We start from the raw sequence: 19,659 nt of genomic DNA, 5'->3' as shown, positions 1-19,659 counted from the left end.
GGTGGGAAGGTGGTGGAGTCTTCTTGGGCTTTGTGGGTGGGGGTTGAGCTGAAAAACCAGAAAGGAAGGACATATGGTCCCGAATGCACCCTACTCCCCAGATGCCCATGAAGGAAGCCCCAGATGCCCCTTCTCAGGCCTGACTGTGTCCCAGGGAAGCAGGCCAGCTGTGGGGAGGGTGACGTGGGTGGGAGCAAGAAAGGAGGAGAGGGTGCTAGGCCATCGTCTGTCCATGCGGGGACTTAGCTGAAGCTGAGGCAGGCAGATGCCGCCACAAGGCAGAGTGGGGCAGGGCAGCCAGGGCCATCTCAGGGGTTGAATCTCGGTCTTGCTGCCTCCACGCGTGGCCCTGGGCTGGCCTCTGCCTCCAGCAGCCCTCGTCCTCTCCGCCCTCCCCACCACGCAGGACACGCTGCGGGACTGCACCCATGATGAGCGCAGCTGCCTGAGCAGCCTGCAGTTTGTGTCGCCACTGTACTTCGTGAGCTTCGTGCTCACCGCGCAGTTCGTGCTCATCAACGTGGTGGTGGCTGTGCTCATGAAGCACCTGGACGACAGCAATAAGGAGGCGCAGGAGGACGCCGAGATGGATGCCGAGCTCGAGCTGGAGATGGCCCACAGCCTGGGCCCCGGCCCGAGGCTGCCTGCTGGCTCCCCGGGCGCCCCTGGCCGAGGGCCGGGAGGGGCGGGCGGCGGGGGCGACGCCGAGGGCGGCTTGTGCCGGCGCTGCTACTCGCCTGCCCAGGTGGGCAGGGGCTGGAGCGGCGCGAGGGTCGCCAGAGAGGGGGGCACTGCAGGGCTAGATGGGCAGCGGGGCCAGGGAGGCCTTGCACAGAGACCTCTGTCTTTCTGGGCCCCACCCTGCTCAGCTCCATAGAAGGGGTGACCCTGTGATGAGGGGGTCGGTCCCAGGCCATGGGCACAGAGAACCAACCGGGAGGGCAGCTGTGTCCTGCCCACCCCGCAGACCCGGGACCCGGCTGATAATCCCGCCTGTCCCCACCCCGTCCCCGTCCGCCTAGGAGAACCTGTGGCTGGACAGCGTCTCTTTAATCATCAAGGACTCCTTGGAGGGGGAGCTGACCATCATCGACAACCTCTCGGGCTCCATCTTCCACCACTACTCCTCACCCGCCGGCTGCAAGAAATGTCACCACGACAAGCAAGAGGTAATGGCAGCCCGGGAGGCCCAGCCCCTTGTGGCAGGGGCAGCACGAAGCCTGGTGGGGGGCCTGCCCGAGGGCAGAGCCTGGCTCTGGGCCATAGAGACCAGGCTGGGTCAGTGTGGGCACACGTAGCTTCCATGGCCTGGGCAGATTGGCTCCCTGAGCCAGGGCCAGGTGTGGGCCTGTGGTGTGGTGGCTGCAGCTACTGACCCCAGCACCGTGCCGCACACAGTAGGTGCTTGGGTAGGGCAGCTGCCCCACCTTGTGTATTGCAGGTGCCAGGCAGGGAGCCTGTGTGTCACTTGCAGGATAGCTTGCCCTTTCTGTGACATGAAGGGGTCATCTGCCCGCTCTTTCCCCAGGGCATCATCCTGGCACTCAACCTCCTCCAGGTGCCCTGCCCTGGTCTCCAGCTCGGGGCTTAGGCCCACCCAGCTCAGGGGTTCCCATGGGTCCACCTCCAGTGCAGGTGCAGGCAGCCCCCTCCCCTCTCCCCAGCAGTGTGGGCCCCTGAGCTCTCCCTGGGGTGCTCCAGCCCCCAGGGTGGCCCCAGCCTCAGGTGGCTGCAGGGCGGGTCCCCAGGAGCCGTCAGCAGGAGCTGGAAGTCTGGGCTGCCCCACACCCCTGCCCTGTGGTGGCTGCAGATTCTCCAGTGTCTCTGGGCCCCGCAGTGTCCCCTGCCTGTGACACGCTGTGCAGGTTGTCCACACAGGGCCATAGATGAGTCAAGTCCAGCCCAGTCTTGATGGGCACTTGGTCTGGGGGCAAGCAGACAGCTGTGGAGTTCACAGCCCATGGCAACTCACCTGCCCTCAGGCCCAGATAGCAAGATGGGCCACTCAGGGCTGGTTTCCACTGGAGGTGACCGCTGTGTCACCATTGCATACCGCCCAGGCTGGGCCCCTGCACAGGATGGATACATCATCCGTGCCCAGCAGGTGTCTGGACCTTTCTGACCACTGCTTGGCCTCTCTTCAGAGCCTCAGGCCTGTGGCTGCACGCCCCAGGACCCAGGCCTGCCCATCCCAACGCTGTGGTGACCTGAGGCCACCCCCTCTTCCTGCAGGTGCAGCTGGCTGAGACGGAGGCCTTCTCCCTGAACTCAGACAGGTCCTCGTCCATCCTGCTGGGCGACGACCTGAGCCTTGAGGACCCCACAGCCTGCCCACCTGGCCCCAAAGACAGCAAGGTGAGCTCCCCTGGGGACTCCTGAGCAGGCGGGTCTGTCCTTGAAGCCTGGCCCCTGCCCACCCAGGAGGAACCCCCTGTCTTTCCAGTCTACCATGTAAACGACACCCACTGTGTGCTAGGCCTTCCTCTCCTGTTGGACAGATGAGGGCAGTAGGGCTCAGAGAGGTGGAGTGATTTGCCTGAGGTCACACAGCCACAAGCCCAGCTAGCGATCCAACCTGGCACTCAGCAGCACTGGCTGCTTCTTGTTGCTTTGAGTATTTTTTGGTCCATTCCATGGGGGTCATCCCTGGCTGGCAGGGCTGTGAGGCCGAAGCGAACGGGGGAGTCGTGTCAGGCAAAGCACCTACTCTGTGCAGGCGCTCTGCCCGTGCCGGCTTTGTCCACCCCACAGCTCTGTGCAGCAGGCATGATTCGTCCTCGCTTCACACGTGAGGAGATGGGGCTTCCAAAAAGTGGGGTGATGCTCACATCACACAGCCAGGAATGACAGAGCAGGAAGCCACCCCTGAGGCTGGGCCCCAAACCTCTGCACCCCAGGGGGTCAGTCTGAGGAGGCCTGCAGGCCAGGAAGGGCCCCTTGCTGATCCTGCAGTCTTAGGGGGTGAGACCTCAAGACCGGGGCTCCTGATCTCAAGGTCAAGGTGGTCCTGCCCTGCTGGGGGTGGGGGGTATAAGGGACAGCTGGGGGATACCCTGGGCTTGGCACCTCTGCCCCCTAGGCTGGCCCTCCATCAGCTCAGGGTAGGTTGCGGGGCGAGTGATGGCTCACAGTTGCTGCAGCTCCCTGTACCCCCACACTGCTCTTCTACAAAGGATATCAGGGTGCACAGTTTTTGGGACTCAGCTGGACTTGGGCAGGGTACAGTCTTCTGTGCCAGACTCAGCAAGTCATCAGAGGTTGGGGTGGCGCGGATGCATCTGCCTTGGAGGGGGCACTAAGGCAGCTCTTCTGGGAAGGGCTCACTATGGGCTACAGGCCTGAGGAATGTGGGGGCCAGGGAATGCCTAGGAAGGAAGGCATCACTCTCCTCGGATGCAGAAACATGCTCAGCAAAGGGAAGGGACCCCCCCAAGGTCATGCTCATGGGACACTGGCCACTCAGCCTGTCTTCTGATGCCTTCACCAGCCTTGACCTGGCTTCTTCACCGGCCCAGGGTCTGTACCAGGGGAAGTCACTAACTGCCTGGGGCATCCAGTGGGACATTCGGAGGTGGATTCCTTTCACCGGGGTTTGGGAAGATGGTCAGGTAGAGGAGGTGAGAGGAAGGTCAGACTAGCTATGAGGGTAGCCTAGTTAAGCGAGGGCCCGTGGAGCAGGTCATGAGGGCAGCTGTCCCCGCCCCCCCAGTGCTGCCCCATCCTACCTCCCTTTCCTTGCAGGGTGAACTGGACCCACCTGAGCCCATGTGTGTGAGAGACCTGGACGAATGCTTCTTCCCCTTGTCCTCTACGGCCGTCTCACCGGGTCCAGAGAACTTCCTGTGTGAGATGGAGGAGATCCCATTCAACCCTGTCCAGTCCTGGCTGAAACATGACAGCAGTCAAGGTGAGGGGTGGGAGCCCTGCCAGCTCCCCACAGCCCTCATCTTGGGCGTCTGCTTCAGAGGGAGATGGTTGAGTTTTTTCCTTAGTATTTTTACCCAGATTATTATATTCAGTCCAGAAAGAACCAGATGGATATCTGACAATGAGAGATAGACTCTCAGGCCTGATATAACAATGATAAAAGATCAAGAGACAAATAGTACAAAAAGATGAGATAATTATAACAAAAACCTAAGCATCTAAAGGAAGCTTCATGCTAAGCTTCCTAGGAGCCATAGTGAAAAGGGAAAGAGGTGGGTACACACGGCTCTCATATCAAGCAGAAGGAAAGCTGCCAGATTATTGTGGTGTGTTTCTAGAGCTGAATTAGAGAGGTGTGTAGCCCACAGATCTTCATATACATGGGGATGTTAAACATAGGAAAGCCTGGTGTCTTTAATAGCCCTTTTGCAAATTCCTGATACTTATCCTTCAGCTCTACCCACAGTGTTCTGTTTGTGCTTTGGGCCCGTGGCTGGGCTCTGGGCACAGGGCCAGGGGACTAAGCTGGCCTGCCATCACAGGTTCATATTTACTGTGGTCCTCATGGAGGGTGGCAGGAACCTGGTTTCACAGCATTGGCTATGGAGGGAGGCAGAGAGATGAGGAGCCCAGCAGAAGAGGGCCACCCAAGACTCTGAGCCCACCCCAAGTACCCTTCGGGGACGCCTCCCAGGAGCCAGACATGGGGTGACTTTCCTGGGCACCCTCCCTAAGCTGATGGGCTTTCAACTGGCCAGGGTGGCTGAGATGCCAAGATCCCAGACTTCCCAAACCAGAAGTCAGGGCACAGGGCTGACCCGAGAGCCATTCTGGTGGAATGCAATCTCATTCCCTTTAGCCAACCATTTATTTACATTTTCCTTAAATGGTAAGATGGTATGGCATAGGATCCCCAGCCGGGACATTCAGACTGTCCAGCTGTCTTGGGTACATTCTTCCATTATCTCATCCTCAACCCCCCAAGGTGTGGAGGGGACAGTGGGCAGAGGCTGCTGCTACCCCCCCACGCCCCCCACACCCAGACCTGCCCCAGCCCTCAGACCCCCCACCCCCGTCTCTGTCCCTCACTGTGTGCAGCCAACCAGGCCAGACTGACCTGCCATCCAGTGCAGCGCCTGACCCGGGGCTGGGACGCCCCAACCCACCTGCTGTCCCACAGAGGCCCCCAGGCCTGGCCAGGCTGCATGGTGGGGTCAGGACCCGGGGATGACTGATCCTAGTGAGCACCTACTGTGTACTTGGTACTGAGCTGGGAGCTTCCAGCTGTTTCTTCTTCTCCTTATGCCCCTCAAGATGGCATCTTGTTCCCTTTTACAGAGGAAGAGACCTAGGCTTGAGCCCGGGTCTGCTTGCCTCCAAAAGCTGTGTCTTGCCCAGGGCCCCTGCCCCCTGGAATCAAAAGGGCTGGTTCAGGATTTCTCTCTTGCTCTCACAATGGGGAAACGAAGGTTTAGAGGGGGACTTGCCCACGGTCTCACAGTCAGTTTATTAGGTGGCTCCTCCCTGCTGGCCCAATGAGATTGGTGCTCAATGCCACCTCCCAGGGACTGCCCCCTGGCCTGAGCGTGCTCCGTCAGCTCTGTCTCCTCCTTTCCCAGCAGTACCCCCAAGTCCCTTCTCCCCGGATGCCTCCAGCCCTCTCCTGCCCATGCCAGCCGAGTTCTTCCACCCTGCAGTGTCTGCCAGTCAGAAAGGCCCAGAAAAGGGCACCGGCACTGGGACCCTCCCCAAGATTGCGCTGCAGGGCTCCTGGGCATCTCTGCGGTCACCAAGGGTCAACTGCACCCTCCTCCGGCAGGTACCGGCACCTCCCAGGCTCCAGAGCACTGGTCTGTGGGCAAGGGGCAGGATCTAAGCCAGGCCTCGAAGTCCGAGGGACTGGGAGGGGAAGGACCCAACCAAAGGCCCAGGGCACCACCATGCAAGGGGGTTTGGGAACGCTGGGGTGATGCTGAGACTGGAGCAGGAGGTGGCACTGGGGCGGACCGGAGTGGGCAGAGCTGGGTCCTGGGGACAGCAGAGTGTGGGGAGGACCCCGAGGGGGGTCTGGAAGAGGCCTGTGATACCTAGCTGGAGGGGAGGGGAGGAGGAGGAGTACTGGAGGTTTTGCAGGGTGGCGGGGTGCTGGCGGTGGGGAGGATACCCTGGGTTATCTGAGTGGGTGTGAGTGGGGGCTTGATTACTAGGAATGGAGGTGGGAGGGCGGGTCTGGTGGATGAGAAGCCTCAGCCTGCAGGGTCCCCTGTACTGGATTGGCCAGGGCCACAACCCTCCTACCCAAGAGAGCACTGAGGGCTCCGTTGTGGGGGTGGGGAAATGGGGCCGAGCCGGCTCCCACAGTGCGGTGAGTGCGGTTGATTCACTGGGTGACTGTGGGACCCCGTTGTAGCAGGCTGTGTGGCCTGGCGGGCAGGATACAAACTGTTTAGTGCTGAGAGTGAGCTGCAGGGGTGCAGGAGGAGGGGTGATAACCAAAATAAATGTCTGCCGAGTAAAGTCTACTCCATGGTGGACAGGCAGGGAGAACAGCTCCTGGGGAGGGGCTGGAGGTGGGGGCTGGGAGGTGGGAGCTGGGCAGCTGGGAGGTGGGGGGCCCTGGTGCTGGGAGGTTGGGAGCTGGGCGGCTGGGAGGTGGGGGCTGGGCGGCTGGGAGATGGGGGGCCCTGGTGCTGGGAGGTGGGAGCTGGACAGCTGGGAGGTGGGGGTCCTGGGGCTGGGAGGTGGGGGCCAGGGGCTGGAGCAAGTGGGAGGGACCGGAACCAGTGAGAGCAGCCAGGGCAGGGGCCGCGTCAGGACCATGGGGGCTGTGGTGGGGGTGCCACGTGCCCTGGGGGAGGGCGGTGGGCCCAGGGCTTCCCCTTGGAGTGAGCCTGGAGCCTTCCGTGAAGGGCAGGGCCGGGTTTGACCTGGGTTTGAGGCGGGTGCTAGCTCCTTTCAGGGGACCTCTCCGGGCAGGTGCAGGCCCTGTGGTGACTGCCGCCTAAGCTGGACGTGCAGAGGGGAGAATCCCTGCTCCTAAGGGAGCTCCTTGGATGGGGGCTGCCTGCTGTGCCGGGGAGGGAGGCGTCCAGGTTGCTGGGGTGGGGGCAGACCCAGGCGGCCTCCACCGCTCCCACCTCCCCCCAGGCCACCGGGAGCGACACGTCGCTGGACGCCAGCCCCAGCAGCTCCGCGGGCAGCCTGCAGACCACGCTGGAGGACAGCCTGACCCTGAGCGACAGCCCCCGGCGAGCCCTGGGGCCGCCCGCGCCTGCTCCGGGACCCCGGGCCGGCCTGTCCCCCGCCGCGCACCGCCGCCTGAGCCTGCGGGGCCGGGGCCTGTTCAGCCTGCGGGGGCTGCGGGCGCATCAGCGCAGCCACAGCAGCGGGGGCTCCACCAGCCCGGGCTGCACCTACCACGACTCCATGGACCCCTCGGACGAGGAGGGCCGCGGCGGCGCGGGCGGCGGGGGCGCGGGCAGCGAGCACTCGGAGACCCTCAGCAGCCTCTCGCTCACTTCCCTCTTCTGCCCGCCGCCCCCGCCGCCGCTCCCCGGCCTCACGCCCGCCAGGAAGTTCAGCAGCACCAGCAGCCTGGCCGCCCCCGGCCGCCCCCGCGCCGCCGCCCCGGCCCACGGCCTGGCCCGGAGCCCCTCGTGGGCCGCGGACCGCAGCAAGGACCCCCTGGGCCGGGCACCGCTGCCCATGGGCCTGGGCCCCTTGGCGCCCCCGCCGCAACCGCTCCCCGGAGAGCTGGAGCCGGGAGACGCCGCCAGCAAGAGGAAGAGATGAGGGTCGCAGGGGCCCCCGGCCGCCCACCGCCCGCCCCGTCTCACCTGTTTTACCTCAGGAGCCAGGAGCAGACAGCAATACTTCGTCCACACCTGGGATCGCGCAGGGCCCGCCGGGCACAGGCGCCCGTCAGCCGGGCTGAGCGGAGTCTGGGTTAGCCAGGCCTGCGTGGCCCATGGTGGCCCTTCCAGTGCATATATATACATATATGTATGCGTATATACACACACACACACACACATAGACAGACATATATATATATATATTTATTTTTTTTACTGAGAGCTTATGACTTCCAGAAAGTGCTAAAGGTGGGAGGTGGGCCAGGGCCCGGACGGGGCTTTTGTCTGACGCTCTGGAATTCAGGCCAGACCCACCCCAGGGCACATGTCCTGCCGGGGCGTCGCAGCTGTGTTTTTTGATGTCTCCTCCCGGGTTGAGAGTAGCTTGGAGAGGACCCTCAGGCCTCTGAGGGCGCCAGGCCCGGGAGAAGAGGTGCAATTCAGGGTGTGTTTTCTTTTTCTTTTTTTTCTTTTAAAGAAGAAACGCTGCTAAGATTCCCCGTGGCTCCCCCGCGTCGGGGTGTCTGTCCTGTCATCCTGACCGTCTCGTTGTTGTGAAGTCTTTTGTAGACACCCCAGAGCACACACATACCCTTAGTACACGGGTTAGATGTCTCTCTTTAGAAAAATCAGGGGTGAGTAGCTGTGTTTCCTTAGGACCGTGGTGGGGGGTGGAGGGCAGCTCGGAGGCTGGGCTGGGGCTCTGGCCCCAGGGGAGGTCCCAGCTCCTGAGTACTTCTGAGGGGGTAGGTTCCACCCCAGGAGGGCGGGGTTGGGTGGAGCAGGAGTGGAGGCCACTTGAGAGGCCAGGGTACCTGCCTGGTCTGGGCTGGCTCTGGCTGCCCTGCAGGTGCCCCTGGGCTCAGGCAGTTAGTTGTTCAGTCACTTATGCCTTTTATCCCCAATATGGGCCCTGAGCTGTGGCTGTCCCTGGACGCTGTGCTGTCCCCGTCCTGAGCAACTATGCCCCCGCCCCAGTGGGTTCAAGGCAAAGCAGCTCTGACCGAATTCTAGGCAGGGGTGGGGGCACCTGCCTGGGCCCTGGGTCCAGCCACATCCCCACGCCCAGCCTTTTGTGTCACCTGGAGGCCACATTCTCCGACCCCACCTCCCCGCCCCTGTCTCTCCTCCCTGCCCCTGTCTCTCCTCCCCGCTGCCCCTAACTGCAGGTCAGCTTTCACTATAGTAGCGCTTCCCAAACGGGTTATAGATGGGGGTGTTTGATTTGAAGAGTTATGCATTTATTTCACTATTTATTAGAAAAAAAATACATTGAACCCGTGATTTCACAGAGATTTTGCTTAGGTCAAGGCTACTTTTTAAAAAGGGAGTGACTTTCATGAAGTCAGTTTGAAGAAGGAGGTTGGGAGCATGTTGGTGGCAGTGGTCTGGAGAGGCTGCAGAGGCCACGAGTTTGGAGATGCTGTGCTTCAGCAATAACCTTGCCTTTGTTAAGACCCCCCCTTGCCTTTGCTAAGACCCCCTCTGAGGGCTTCATGGGGGCCTGCTGAGGGGCAGCCTTGTCCTTGTTCCCAAACTCTGACTTGGAAGAACTCAGCTCGTGGACAGGCTGGTGAGGGTGTGGAGTGCCCCTTGGAGGGGTTCTGGGTGTCTTCCAGGCTGGCACAGGGACCCTGGGGGAGGTGGTGGGTGATGTGTGCTTTGTCACATGCAGAGACCTTTTGGGCTGAGGGAGAGTGGTCCAGGAGGGGTTGTCAAGCCCACCCGGGAAACTGAGCCCCGGAGAGGGGAAGCGGCCAGCCCAGGATCCTTCAGGGCCCTAGCAGCAAAGAAGCTGGGGTGGTGTGGAGGGCCCCACTCCACACCCTAGGGCTGTGATGCCGAACAAGGTGCCTGCGGCGGGAGGAACTACCCAGTCCTCTCTGGGGGGCAGGTAGACCTGTGAGGATGGCTGGGTCCAAGCCCAACGCTGACCCCTCCAGAGAGCCTCGGCCCTGCCTCCCTTTCCGCGGAGGTGGTTTTATGTGGAGCGAGCTACGTTGTCTGGGGAAGAAGTGTCTGGGCGGGCTTACCTGCTCCTGGCTGACCCTGAGCATGCGCAGTTGGAGGGAGGCAGGCAGACTTGACTTTTTGCAAGTCCGTGTGTTGCTGGAGGGACGTGCGTGTTGGAGCCCAGAAGAGGGGTTGTGTGACCTGGGAAGACCATGTGGAAGGTTGGGCTTCAAATTGGCAGGATCAGACACCGGTCCAGCAGCCTTGGGTCATCTTGTGACTCTGCTGAGCATTCTTTCCTGCTGGTACATGGGTTCAGAGCAGCTGCGCGGGGAACACATCCTAGGCAGGTCTGATGTGAAACCTCCCCTTGCCCTGAACCATGTGGCTCTGGAACAAGCAGACACCTCGGGGCAGGTGTTCTAGGCAAAGGGATGGGCATGAGCGAAGGCTCCAGGGCCCACAGAGCGGGGCGTGTGGAGAAGTTAAAAGAGCTGAGCTCAGAGGCAGAGAAGCTCCTTGCAGGGAGCAGTGGGAGATGGCCAGGCTCCTGGAGGCCCCACCTGCCGATCCCAGACACTTGGCCTTGTTCTTGTGGGTGACAGAGATGGGGAACCAGGGAAGCTGTGATCTACTGGCCAGCACAAGTCAGAATGGGTGAGGGTTGGGCAAAGGGCCCTTCCTTCCTCCTCAACCCTGTGGTCTGGGGCCATGGCCTCAGGCCTGTGTCTATCACAAAAGCACAAATTTGCCCTAACCCACATGGGCCTGGCAGTGGGGAAGGTGGGGACGCAGGTCCCTGAGCTGTCTCTGCTGCTCCATAGGGTGGTGATGGGCAGACACCTTGGCATCTGTGCAGAGACAGCCCAGTCTAGCCAAACCCTCTTCGTCTCCTCTGCTCTACCTTCTCCTGTACCAGGCAGCCCCTTAAAGGAGGACAAAGCGTGTAAAGCCCGTCTGCCTGTCTTCCCCCATATCCTCAGCTCGGAACCTTCCGCTTCCAGGGCCAACCCCAGCCCCCTTTGCTGCGTTGTGTAAGGGCTTGGGGTCATAAGAGCTGCTCTTTAGCCCAGATACACATACTCTTTTTTTGTCTTTGTGCAATAATCCGTGTTCCTGGCAGAGCCTGGGCCAAGCTGCAGCCTACTGAGGAGGTAGAGGCCACCTCCTCCAGGAAGCCCTCGGCCTGGGCCGCCACCGTGACTCTAGCACTCTCAGTCGCTGTACAGTTTCTATGGTGTGAATGAACTTCCCTCCTAGTTGCTGATGGCGCTGGTACCTGCTGGCCCAGATGGCCCGGGTGTAGAGAAACCAAGCGGCAGCCACCACCAGTGTTGTTTTGAATAAAAGCCCAGAAGCCTATTTAAGAATTTCTCCGTGTGTCTCTGCTGTTCTTCCCCGGTGGGGTGGGTGTCAAGCTGGGGCTTCTCTCAAGGGAGGGGTGGCGGTTCTCCTCCTCCATGTTCAGGTGTGGGGCTGGGGCATCGGGGACCTAGAACAATGCTCATGGCAGGGTGCTCTCATGGCCGCTGGGTGGGTGGGGGCCTGTGGAGCTGGGGAGGAGGCAGGCCTGGTTCCCACGCTCTGCTGCTGTGGCTGAGGTGCTGGCCCCGGGCGAGAGGGTCACATGGGAAGAATAATCTCCTCATCCTTTGGCACTGTCTATTTCGTTTTCTTTCTTTTCTTTTTTTTTTTTTTTGAGACGGAGTCTCGCTCTGTTGCCCTGGCTTGAGTGCAATGGTAAGATCTCAGCTCACTATCGTGTCAGCCTCCTGAGTAGCTGGGATTACGGGCGCCTGCTATCATGCTTGGCTAATTTTTGTATTTTTAGTAGAGACAGGGTTTCACCACATTGGCCAGGCTGGTCTCGAACTCTTGACCTCAGGTGATCCACTTGCCTCGGCCTCCCAAAGTGCTGGGATTACAGGCGTGAGCCACCGCACCCGGCCTGCACTGTCTGTTTCTTGAGCGAGTCTCCATCAGATTGGACTGACCCAAGGACGGGGACCGTGTTTACTTCTCCTGCCTGTAGCCCGGTGCTGGTTGAGCTTCAGCAAATGTCAGCTCCGTGGCTGTGTTTTGGAAGCAGAAGGGATTTCAAAGACCAACTAATGCCTTCTCTTATTTTTCCACTTGAGGAAACAGGCCTGGAGAGGCTGCAGGGTGTGGTCTGGGCCACACAGTGAGGCAGAGGCTAGGGGTGATGGGCACCCGCTTGCCACCTCCACAGCCAGAGGCACGGCCCCGGGGGAGGAGAGCCCTGATTTGTTTTCCTCTCTCTTCCCTGTTAATAATGGGATTAAAAGCAAGTTGCTGCCAAGGAGAGAGACTGGCTTAAAAAATACCTAACCCAAGAACATTTTAAGAGAATGAAAAACTTCAGCCATCAGCACTTTTTATTTAGACCTGAATTCATGAATTTTAACCAAATAAACACAGGCATGTTAGGTATTAATATATGTACGATTATGCAAAACCACTATTATGGCTGTAATGAAAATTAGATTCTAACGCTTGTGGTGTTCCAGGAGGGAGGCATCCACCGGTTTCTAGCGCGGTGACCTCGGATTGCTGTCACCATGGTAACAGGCTGCCGTGGGAATCTGTGGACGCCCGGCTGGTCCTGTTGGGAGGGGTGGGGGTAGGGCCAGGCCGGGCTGGTGCGGATTTGCCGGCCCCCATCTGGGCAGAGTGGGGGCACTTTGTCCCCTGGGCGGAGGCCAGCCTGAGCCTCAGAGGAAAGGGAGCCGGTCATCAGCAGGAGGAGATTGGTGGGGCAGAAATAGCAGGTGCACTGGGCCCCGCCCCACTCACCCTCATCTTCCTGTTCCCCCTCAGGCTGCCCCTCCAGGGAGGCGTCCATGCCATCTTCAGTAAATCGTGGCTGCACACCCACACACGCCCAGCCTCTGCTAGGTGCTGGGGACACAAGGATGATGGGGCCCTGTGCTCATGGAGCCCGCACCTCAGAGTGGGAGAAAGATCCCAGACAGACAGGCACACAGCTGGGCCATTTCAGAGCCTGCAAGTGCCATGAAGGCACCAGAGCCGGTGGAGTGACCGTGATTGGGGCTGGGGGTGGGGGTCTTCCTGGCTGGGTGGTCCGGGAGGCCTGGCTGGGGATTCCTGAAGAACCAGAGGCGAGAGCCTTGTCAAGGCAGTGACCACCCCTTTCCAGATGAGAGGCAGGAGCCTCAGAGGGCAGCGTCCAGATAAGACCCAGGGCACCTGGCTACATGAGAACATCAGAGACACCAGGAACACGTTTACAGCGTGAGCAGGTCCCATGCGGTATTTGGGACATATTCACACTAAAAAGTTATTTGTTGCTTTATCTGAAATTCTTATTTAACTGGCTGTCCTTATTCTTCTTTGCGAAGTCGGCAAACCTGTCAGAGAGTGGGGTGTGACTTCCCTGGGCCATGAGCGGCTGTACCCTGCCCAATAGCCTGCCCGGCACCCCAGCCCCATGGACTGCCCGGCACCCCTGCCCCATGGCCTGCCCGGCACCGCTGCCCGATCGCCTGCTCGGCACCCCTGCCCCATGGCCTGCCTGGCACCCCTGCCCTGTCCTCCTGGGATACTGCTTTTGGTCGCCCGCCAACCTTGCCCCCGCAGTCCCTTCTCACTGGAAGCCTGGTGAAGGGGAGACATCAGCGGGCCACCTCTGCAGCTCAGCCCAGTGGTTCCATGGCTCCTGGGACCTGCCTGATGCCTGCAGGGCTCTGGGCATTCCCGTCCTCACCCACTGCCCAGCGTGGCTTCACGGACTAGCCATAGCCATGCTGACCTGCCCTGCTCTGCCCTTCTCCCACCTCTACTGGGCTCTTCACCCTTCAAGCCCCTACTTAGGCGTCACTGTCTCGACACACTTCCCTGTCACTCCAGACTGTTCCCACCCTCTGACTCTGAGCTCCTCCCTGAAAAAAATTAGCCATTTAAGAAACTGTGGTGAAGTATATACAAATGATGTGAAATTTACCATTTTAAATCTTATTAAGTGTAGAGTTCAGTGGCATTAGGAATGTTGCTAGACACTTCTCAAAAAAAAAAATGAAAAAATATTCATCATCACTGGTTATTAAAGAAATGCAAATCAAAACCGCAATGAGACACCATCTCATGCCAGTCAGAATGGTGATCGTTAAAAAGTCAGGAAACAACAGATACTGGCGAGGCTGTGGAGAAATAGGAATGCATTTACACTGATGGTGGGAGTGTCAGTGAGTTCAACCATCGTGGAATCCAGTGTGGCCATTCCTCAAGGATCTAGAACCAGAAATACCATTTGACCCAGCAATCCCATTACTGGGTATATTCCCAAAGGATTATAAATCATTCTACTATAAAGACATATGCACACATATGTTTATTGCAGCACTATTTATAATAGCAAAGACTTGGAACCAACCCAAATGCTCATTAATGATAGACTGGATAAAGAAAATGTGGCACGGCCGGGCGTGGTGGCTCAAGCCTGTAATCCCAGCACTTTGGGAGGCCGAGACGGGCGGATCACGAGGTCAGGAGATCGAGACCATCCTGGCTAACACAGTGAAACCCCGTCTCTACTAAAAAAAATACAAAAAAACTAGCCGGGCGAGGTGGCCGGTGCCTGTAGTCCCAGCTCCTCGGGAGGCTGAGGCGGGAGAATGGCGTGAACCCGGGAGGCAGAGCTTGCAGTGAGCCGAGATCCCGCCACTGCACTCCAGCCTGGGCGACAGAGCAAGACTCCGTCTCAAAAAAAAAAAAAAAAAAAAGAAGAAAAAAAAAAAGAAAATGTGTCGCATATACACCATGGAATACTATGCAGCCGTAAAACATAATAAGTTCATGTCCTTTGCCAGGGACATGGATGAAGCTGGAAATCATGATTCTCAGCAAACTAACACAGGAACAGAAAACCAAACACTGCATGTTCTCACTCATAAGTGGGAGTTGAACAACGAGAACACATGGACACAGGGAGGGGAACATCACACACTGGGGCCTGTCAAGGGGGTAGGGGCCAAGCGGAGGGCGAACATTAGGACAAATACCTAATGCATGAGGGGCTTAAAACTTAGATGACGGGTTGATGGGTGCAGCAAACCACCGTGGCACATGTATACCTATGTAACTAGCCTGCACGTTCTGCACATGTATCCCAGAAGTTAAAAAAAAAAATGTTCCTAATGTTGTGTGACCGTCACCACCGCCCATCACCAGAACTCTCCATCTTGCAAAAGCAAAACCCTTGGTACACGTTAAACAGGAACTCCCATTCTCCAGACCCTGGCAGCCACCGTGCCACCGTCTCCATGAGTGTGACCACGCCAGGAACTGCGTGAGTGGGGTCACACGGTATTTGTCCTTTGGGACTGCTGATTTCACTTAGCACAAGGTCCTCGAGGTTCTCACATGCCGTGGTGCGTGTCGGACTTTTCTTCCTTCTTCAGGCACAGTGGGATTCCCGTCGCGTGTCTAGACCGAACCGTGTTTGGATCCACCCGTTGAGAGGCCCTTGGTTGCTTCTACCTTTCGGATACTGTAAGGAGTGCCGCTGTGACCCTGGGTGTGCCAGTGGCTCCTGAGTCCCTGCGTTCACCTCTGTTGGGTGCATCCCCAGTGGTGGCGTGGCTGGGGCAGGCGGTGATTCTGGGTTAAAGTGTCTGAGGACCTGCTGTGCTTTTCTCCAGGGTGACAGGCTCCCCATTCCCTTTGGCGATTCAATTCTTTGTGAGGCTGGATTGACCCTTGGAAGGGTGATGTGCAGTGGGGTTTTTGCCTCCCGTTTCTTCCTCTTTCCATCTCCCCCTCCTCTCTTTCTGGCACACTCTTGCTGTGTGGTCCTCGAGCCGTCCTGACCTTTGTTTCCAAAAGCCCAAAGGAGAACTTGGAGAGTGCGGAAAAGAGAGGAGGGAGTTTGCAACCAGGAGGAGGAGAGAGGGGCTGGCGCCCAAGAGGAATGGCCGTGAGGCTCTGCCTGGGCCGAGCGGTTCCCTGGGCCACTTGTGGTCTGGAAGAAGCCAGGGCCACTGGCAAGAGGGGTGCATGTCTTAGGCCACAGGACTCGGCTACAGGGCCCTGTGTAGTGCCCTGGCACAGTGTGAGGAGGCGTAGCCTGGAGGGGCGGCCTGAGAAAGAGCCGGGCTGATGGATGGGGGCAGAGAGGTGGCCGGGTCTCTCTGAGCTCCTGGGCTGGGAGGCGCCCTGCCCCGCTGAAGGGTCTGCTGCACCCACTCCCCAGCTGGACGGGGCCCAGGCCCCTCCTGAGCAGGGAACTGCCAGGCCACATGCAGCTCCCACCACCCTGCCTACAGCTCACGGGCTGCAGCCCCGGCCCTCCTCATCTCCAGGACTGGCCCTGAGCTCCAGGAAGAGGCTTCTCTGCCTCCTCGGAGATGCCTGGAGGCAGTGGGGAGGGACTTCTTCCTGCAGTCAGCTCCTGCAGGCACTGACTTCTTCCTTCACTGTCCTCAGCCCTTAGCCTTCCCTGCCTCTGTCCCCACCCATCCCTACCTCTCTCTCCCTGTCTCATTCTCTGCCTCTTCCTGTCTCTGCCTCTCGCTTTGTCTCTTCGTCTGCCTCATTCTCTCTCTCCCTTTTTTCCTCTCTCTCTTTCCCTCCCTCAATCTTTCTGTCTCTTCATCTCTCTCCCTCTCCATTCCTCCCTCTCTCTCTTTCCCTCCCTCAATCTTTCTGTCTCTTTCTCTCTCTCTCTCTCCATTCCTCCCTGTCTCTCTTTCCCTCCCTCAATCTTTCTGTCTCTTCCTCTTTCCCTCTCCCTTCCTCTCTCTCTGTCTCTTCCTCCTTTTTTCTGTCTGTCTCTCATCTATCTATGTTTATCCCTTCATCTGCCTCTGTGTCTCGCTCCCTCTCTCTGTCTTCCTCTCTGCCTCTCTGTGCACACTTTCCATTTCCTGTCCATTTCTTCTCTGAGAGGGAGGGGCTTGCCCATCCTGGGAGGAGAGCCAGATTCCTGGTCCTGTCCTCACCTCCTGCATCCCCTGTGAAGGTGGGGGCACTCAGGACAGGGCTGCAGTCCCACTGTCGGCCCCGAGTGACTGCAGCCTGGGGTCTCCCTCACTGGGCAGATATGGACCATGTGCTGCACTGGGTCTGATGCTGAACTCAGGGCTCAGGGGCTTCTCCCCGCTCCCCAGGGCACTCCATGCTCTCAACATGGGGTGTCCCCACAAAGCACATGTTCCCGGGAGGCTGGGAGACGCAAAAGTCAGGACCTCCGGGCTTTGGTTGGCTGCAGGTCGGGGTGCAGGCCGCCAGCAACCACGGGGAGGGGGGGAGGGGGCATCTTTCCAGGCGGCCACGCAGAGGGACATGGGCACAGGTCTGTCACTGTGGCCCCCTCCTGCAGCCGGGTGGGCATTTGGAGGGAGTACCAGGAGTGCTGTTCCCAGCTGTGATGGGTGGGCCATGGGAGTCTCAGGAACATGCCAAGTGAGAGGCACTCCACCCGAGCCAGAGAACGGCGAGGGGCGGCTGCTTAGACAGGTCTCAATGGTGCTCTGTCCCCGCCCTGGGTATGACCCCTCCCGGGTGTGTGGGCAGGACCTGGTCCCCCACTTCCTGCTAATAAGTAGAATATGGCATAAGTGGTGGGATGCTGCCTCTGAGAGTGGATGACAGAAAGACACTGGCTCCCGTCTTGCTCCATGTGGGAGCTGCCCTTCGGAGAAGCCCATGAGCCGAGGAACCAAAGATGCCTCCCTCTGGTCCAACATCCAGGAAGGAGTGGAGACCCTCAGCCCACAGCCCTCAAGGGACAGAGCCTTCGTCCAGCCAGCCACAGCCCACGTGTGGATGGCAGCCTCGGAGAGACTCCACGCCAGAGAGGCTCCCGTCAAGCTGCGTCCTGGTTCCCAGCCACAGAAAGTGTGAAATAATAAATGTTGTTGTTTTAAGCTGCTAAATTTGGGGTAATTTGTTTCACAGGCATAAACTAATACAAGTACACTCCGTACTGGGCTATGAAATCATGCCCTATATTATATGGAATTCTAGAACAGGAAAAATCAATCTATGGTGGGAAAAAGCCCTCAGAATGGTGGTTCCTCCTGGGAAGGTGTATGCATTTGTCAACATCCTGAAAATGTCTTTCAAGATTTGCAAATTTCCTCGTATGTAAATGTTACATCAGAAATAATAAACACTGCAGCATTTGGAGGAAGCGTGCTGATGCCTTCAGTTTTCTTTGAAACACATTGAAAAATAAGATGCATTGCTGAGTGGAGAGTGGATGGTTGGATGGATATATGATAAAGCAAGTATTATTCTACGTAAATGGTGGAATTCGAAGTGATGGGTATAAGAATGTTCACTCAACTTTTTTTTTTTTTTTTTTTTTTTAGACGGAGTCTCACTCTGTCGCCCATGCTGGAGTGCAGTGGCACTCTCTTGGCTCACTGCAGTCTCCGCCTCCTGGGTTCACATCATTCTCCTTTCTCAGCCTCCTGAGTAGCTGGGACTACAGGTGCCCGCCACCATGCCTGGCTAATTTTTTTTTTTTTTTTTTTTTTAAAGTAGAGGTGGAGTTTCACCATGTTAGTCAGGGTGGTCTCCATCTCCTGACCTCGTGATCTGCCCACTTTGGCCTCCCAAAGTGCTGGGATTACAGGCATAAGCCACCGCACCCGGCCCACTAAACACTTTTTTTCAACTTTGTTATGTGTCTAAACATTTCATAAAACAACAGGAAAAATCATTTATTTCACAAATGTTCGCAGCATGCTTAATGGCAAAAATAAGAATAATGAAATGGCTCTGTGATCTGAGTAGCAATTCTAATCCAGATTTCTTACCTCTGATAAGGCTTCTTAATGTATTCTTTCATCCTGATTGCCACCCACAAGGAAGCAGTGATAGTTCTTAATTTACAGATGGGGAAACTGAGGCACGGGGAACTCACTGCATAGAGGTCATGCAAGAAGGACGTGGCGGAGCTGAGATTTCTCCAGGTCCAGGTGCTCTGAAGGATTGAGCTGTGTTAACCTACGGGTTGCCATTTCCACCTGTGCCTCAGTTTCCCAGCATCTCAGAGATACAAATTGCCATGTGAGTGAAATCAGGTAACAGCAGTTCGCTCTGCCCAGCTGTGCTGTAGCACCAGTGCACAGCAGGTGCAGTGGCCGGAGGTAGGGCAGACGCTGTCCCCTCCTGGCTGTGTCTTCCCTTTGAGGCTGGCCTCCTCTGGGTGTGGGGCTCGGCCACCTGGCTGGGAGGTTTCTCTGGGGGCCTCACTCATGAGGTCCAGTCTGTGTCACATCCAGAAGTGACTTGGTGAAAAGATGCACCACTTCACAGCAGCCCTGGGCTGTGACTCCAGGCTGTCCCTTTGCAAGGAAGGAGGTGGTTCAGGTCCCCACAGCCCTGACCTGCGAGGAAAGTCTCAGAGCCCATCTCTGAGAGTATCCATGGGGCTCGGGAAACTGTCTCCCTAAGTCTCCCAGCCCCTGTAATGCGCATTGTAATTCCACGCTCTGCACAGTGGAGAGATGGAGGAAAGAACTCAGAGAATAGCACAGGGCTCTCTTGTCCCTGGGCCTTTGCCCATGCTGCTCCTGGCACTGGGGTCACCTCTGTGACTGCCACTCCTGCTCTCCTTGCACTCCTGAATGGTGTTAGGTGTTACAGGTTCTATATCCTCATGAGCTTCTCCAGGCAGGGACAAAGCCAGATTCTCCTTTAAATCTTCTCTCTGGCTGGGGGCCTGGCACTGTGAAGATAGAGGACGGAGCCCGAGGCAGGGCCTGGGGAGGCACGTGAGAGGCGGAGTGCAGGGGTGGGTGCCTGGGCTTCACGGCCCTTCACCCGCTCGCCAGCCTGCTGAAACGGCGTTCTCCTTCCCGCTCCTGTGAATGAGGAATGGAGGCTCAGGGAGGTGAAGCAACCTCTCCAGGGACCCCACCCACAGGGCATCACCAGG

General features: G+C 58.2%; 1 protein-coding gene across 1 annotated transcript in view; it reads left to right on the top strand.

The window, feature by feature from the left end:
• CACNA1I (calcium voltage-gated channel subunit alpha1 I) overlaps positions 1 to 7,719 on the top strand; it is a 119,621-nt gene extending 111,902 nt beyond the window's left edge. The window contains exons 31-36 of the mRNA XM_025399228.1: positions 407 to 745; positions 1,023 to 1,169; positions 2,233 to 2,355; positions 3,742 to 3,907; positions 5,550 to 5,746; positions 7,075 to 7,719. Of these exons, the coding sequence (XP_025255013.1) occupies positions 407 to 745; positions 1,023 to 1,169; positions 2,233 to 2,355; positions 3,742 to 3,907; positions 5,550 to 5,746; positions 7,075 to 7,719 (1,617 nt within the window). The remainder of the gene's footprint in view (positions 1 to 406; positions 746 to 1,022; positions 1,170 to 2,232; positions 2,356 to 3,741; positions 3,908 to 5,549; positions 5,747 to 7,074) is intronic.
• The last annotated feature ends 11,940 nt before the right edge of the window (positions 7,720 to 19,659 follow it).

The sequence above is a fragment of the Theropithecus gelada genome, chromosome 10 (assembly GCF_003255815.1).
Source record: "Theropithecus gelada isolate Dixy chromosome 10, Tgel_1.0, whole genome shotgun sequence".
Taxonomy (NCBI): Eukaryota; Metazoa; Chordata; class Mammalia; order Primates; family Cercopithecidae; genus Theropithecus; species Theropithecus gelada.
Note: the sequence above shows the minus strand (reverse complement) of the source record. Positions and strands in the feature narration are given on the sequence as shown.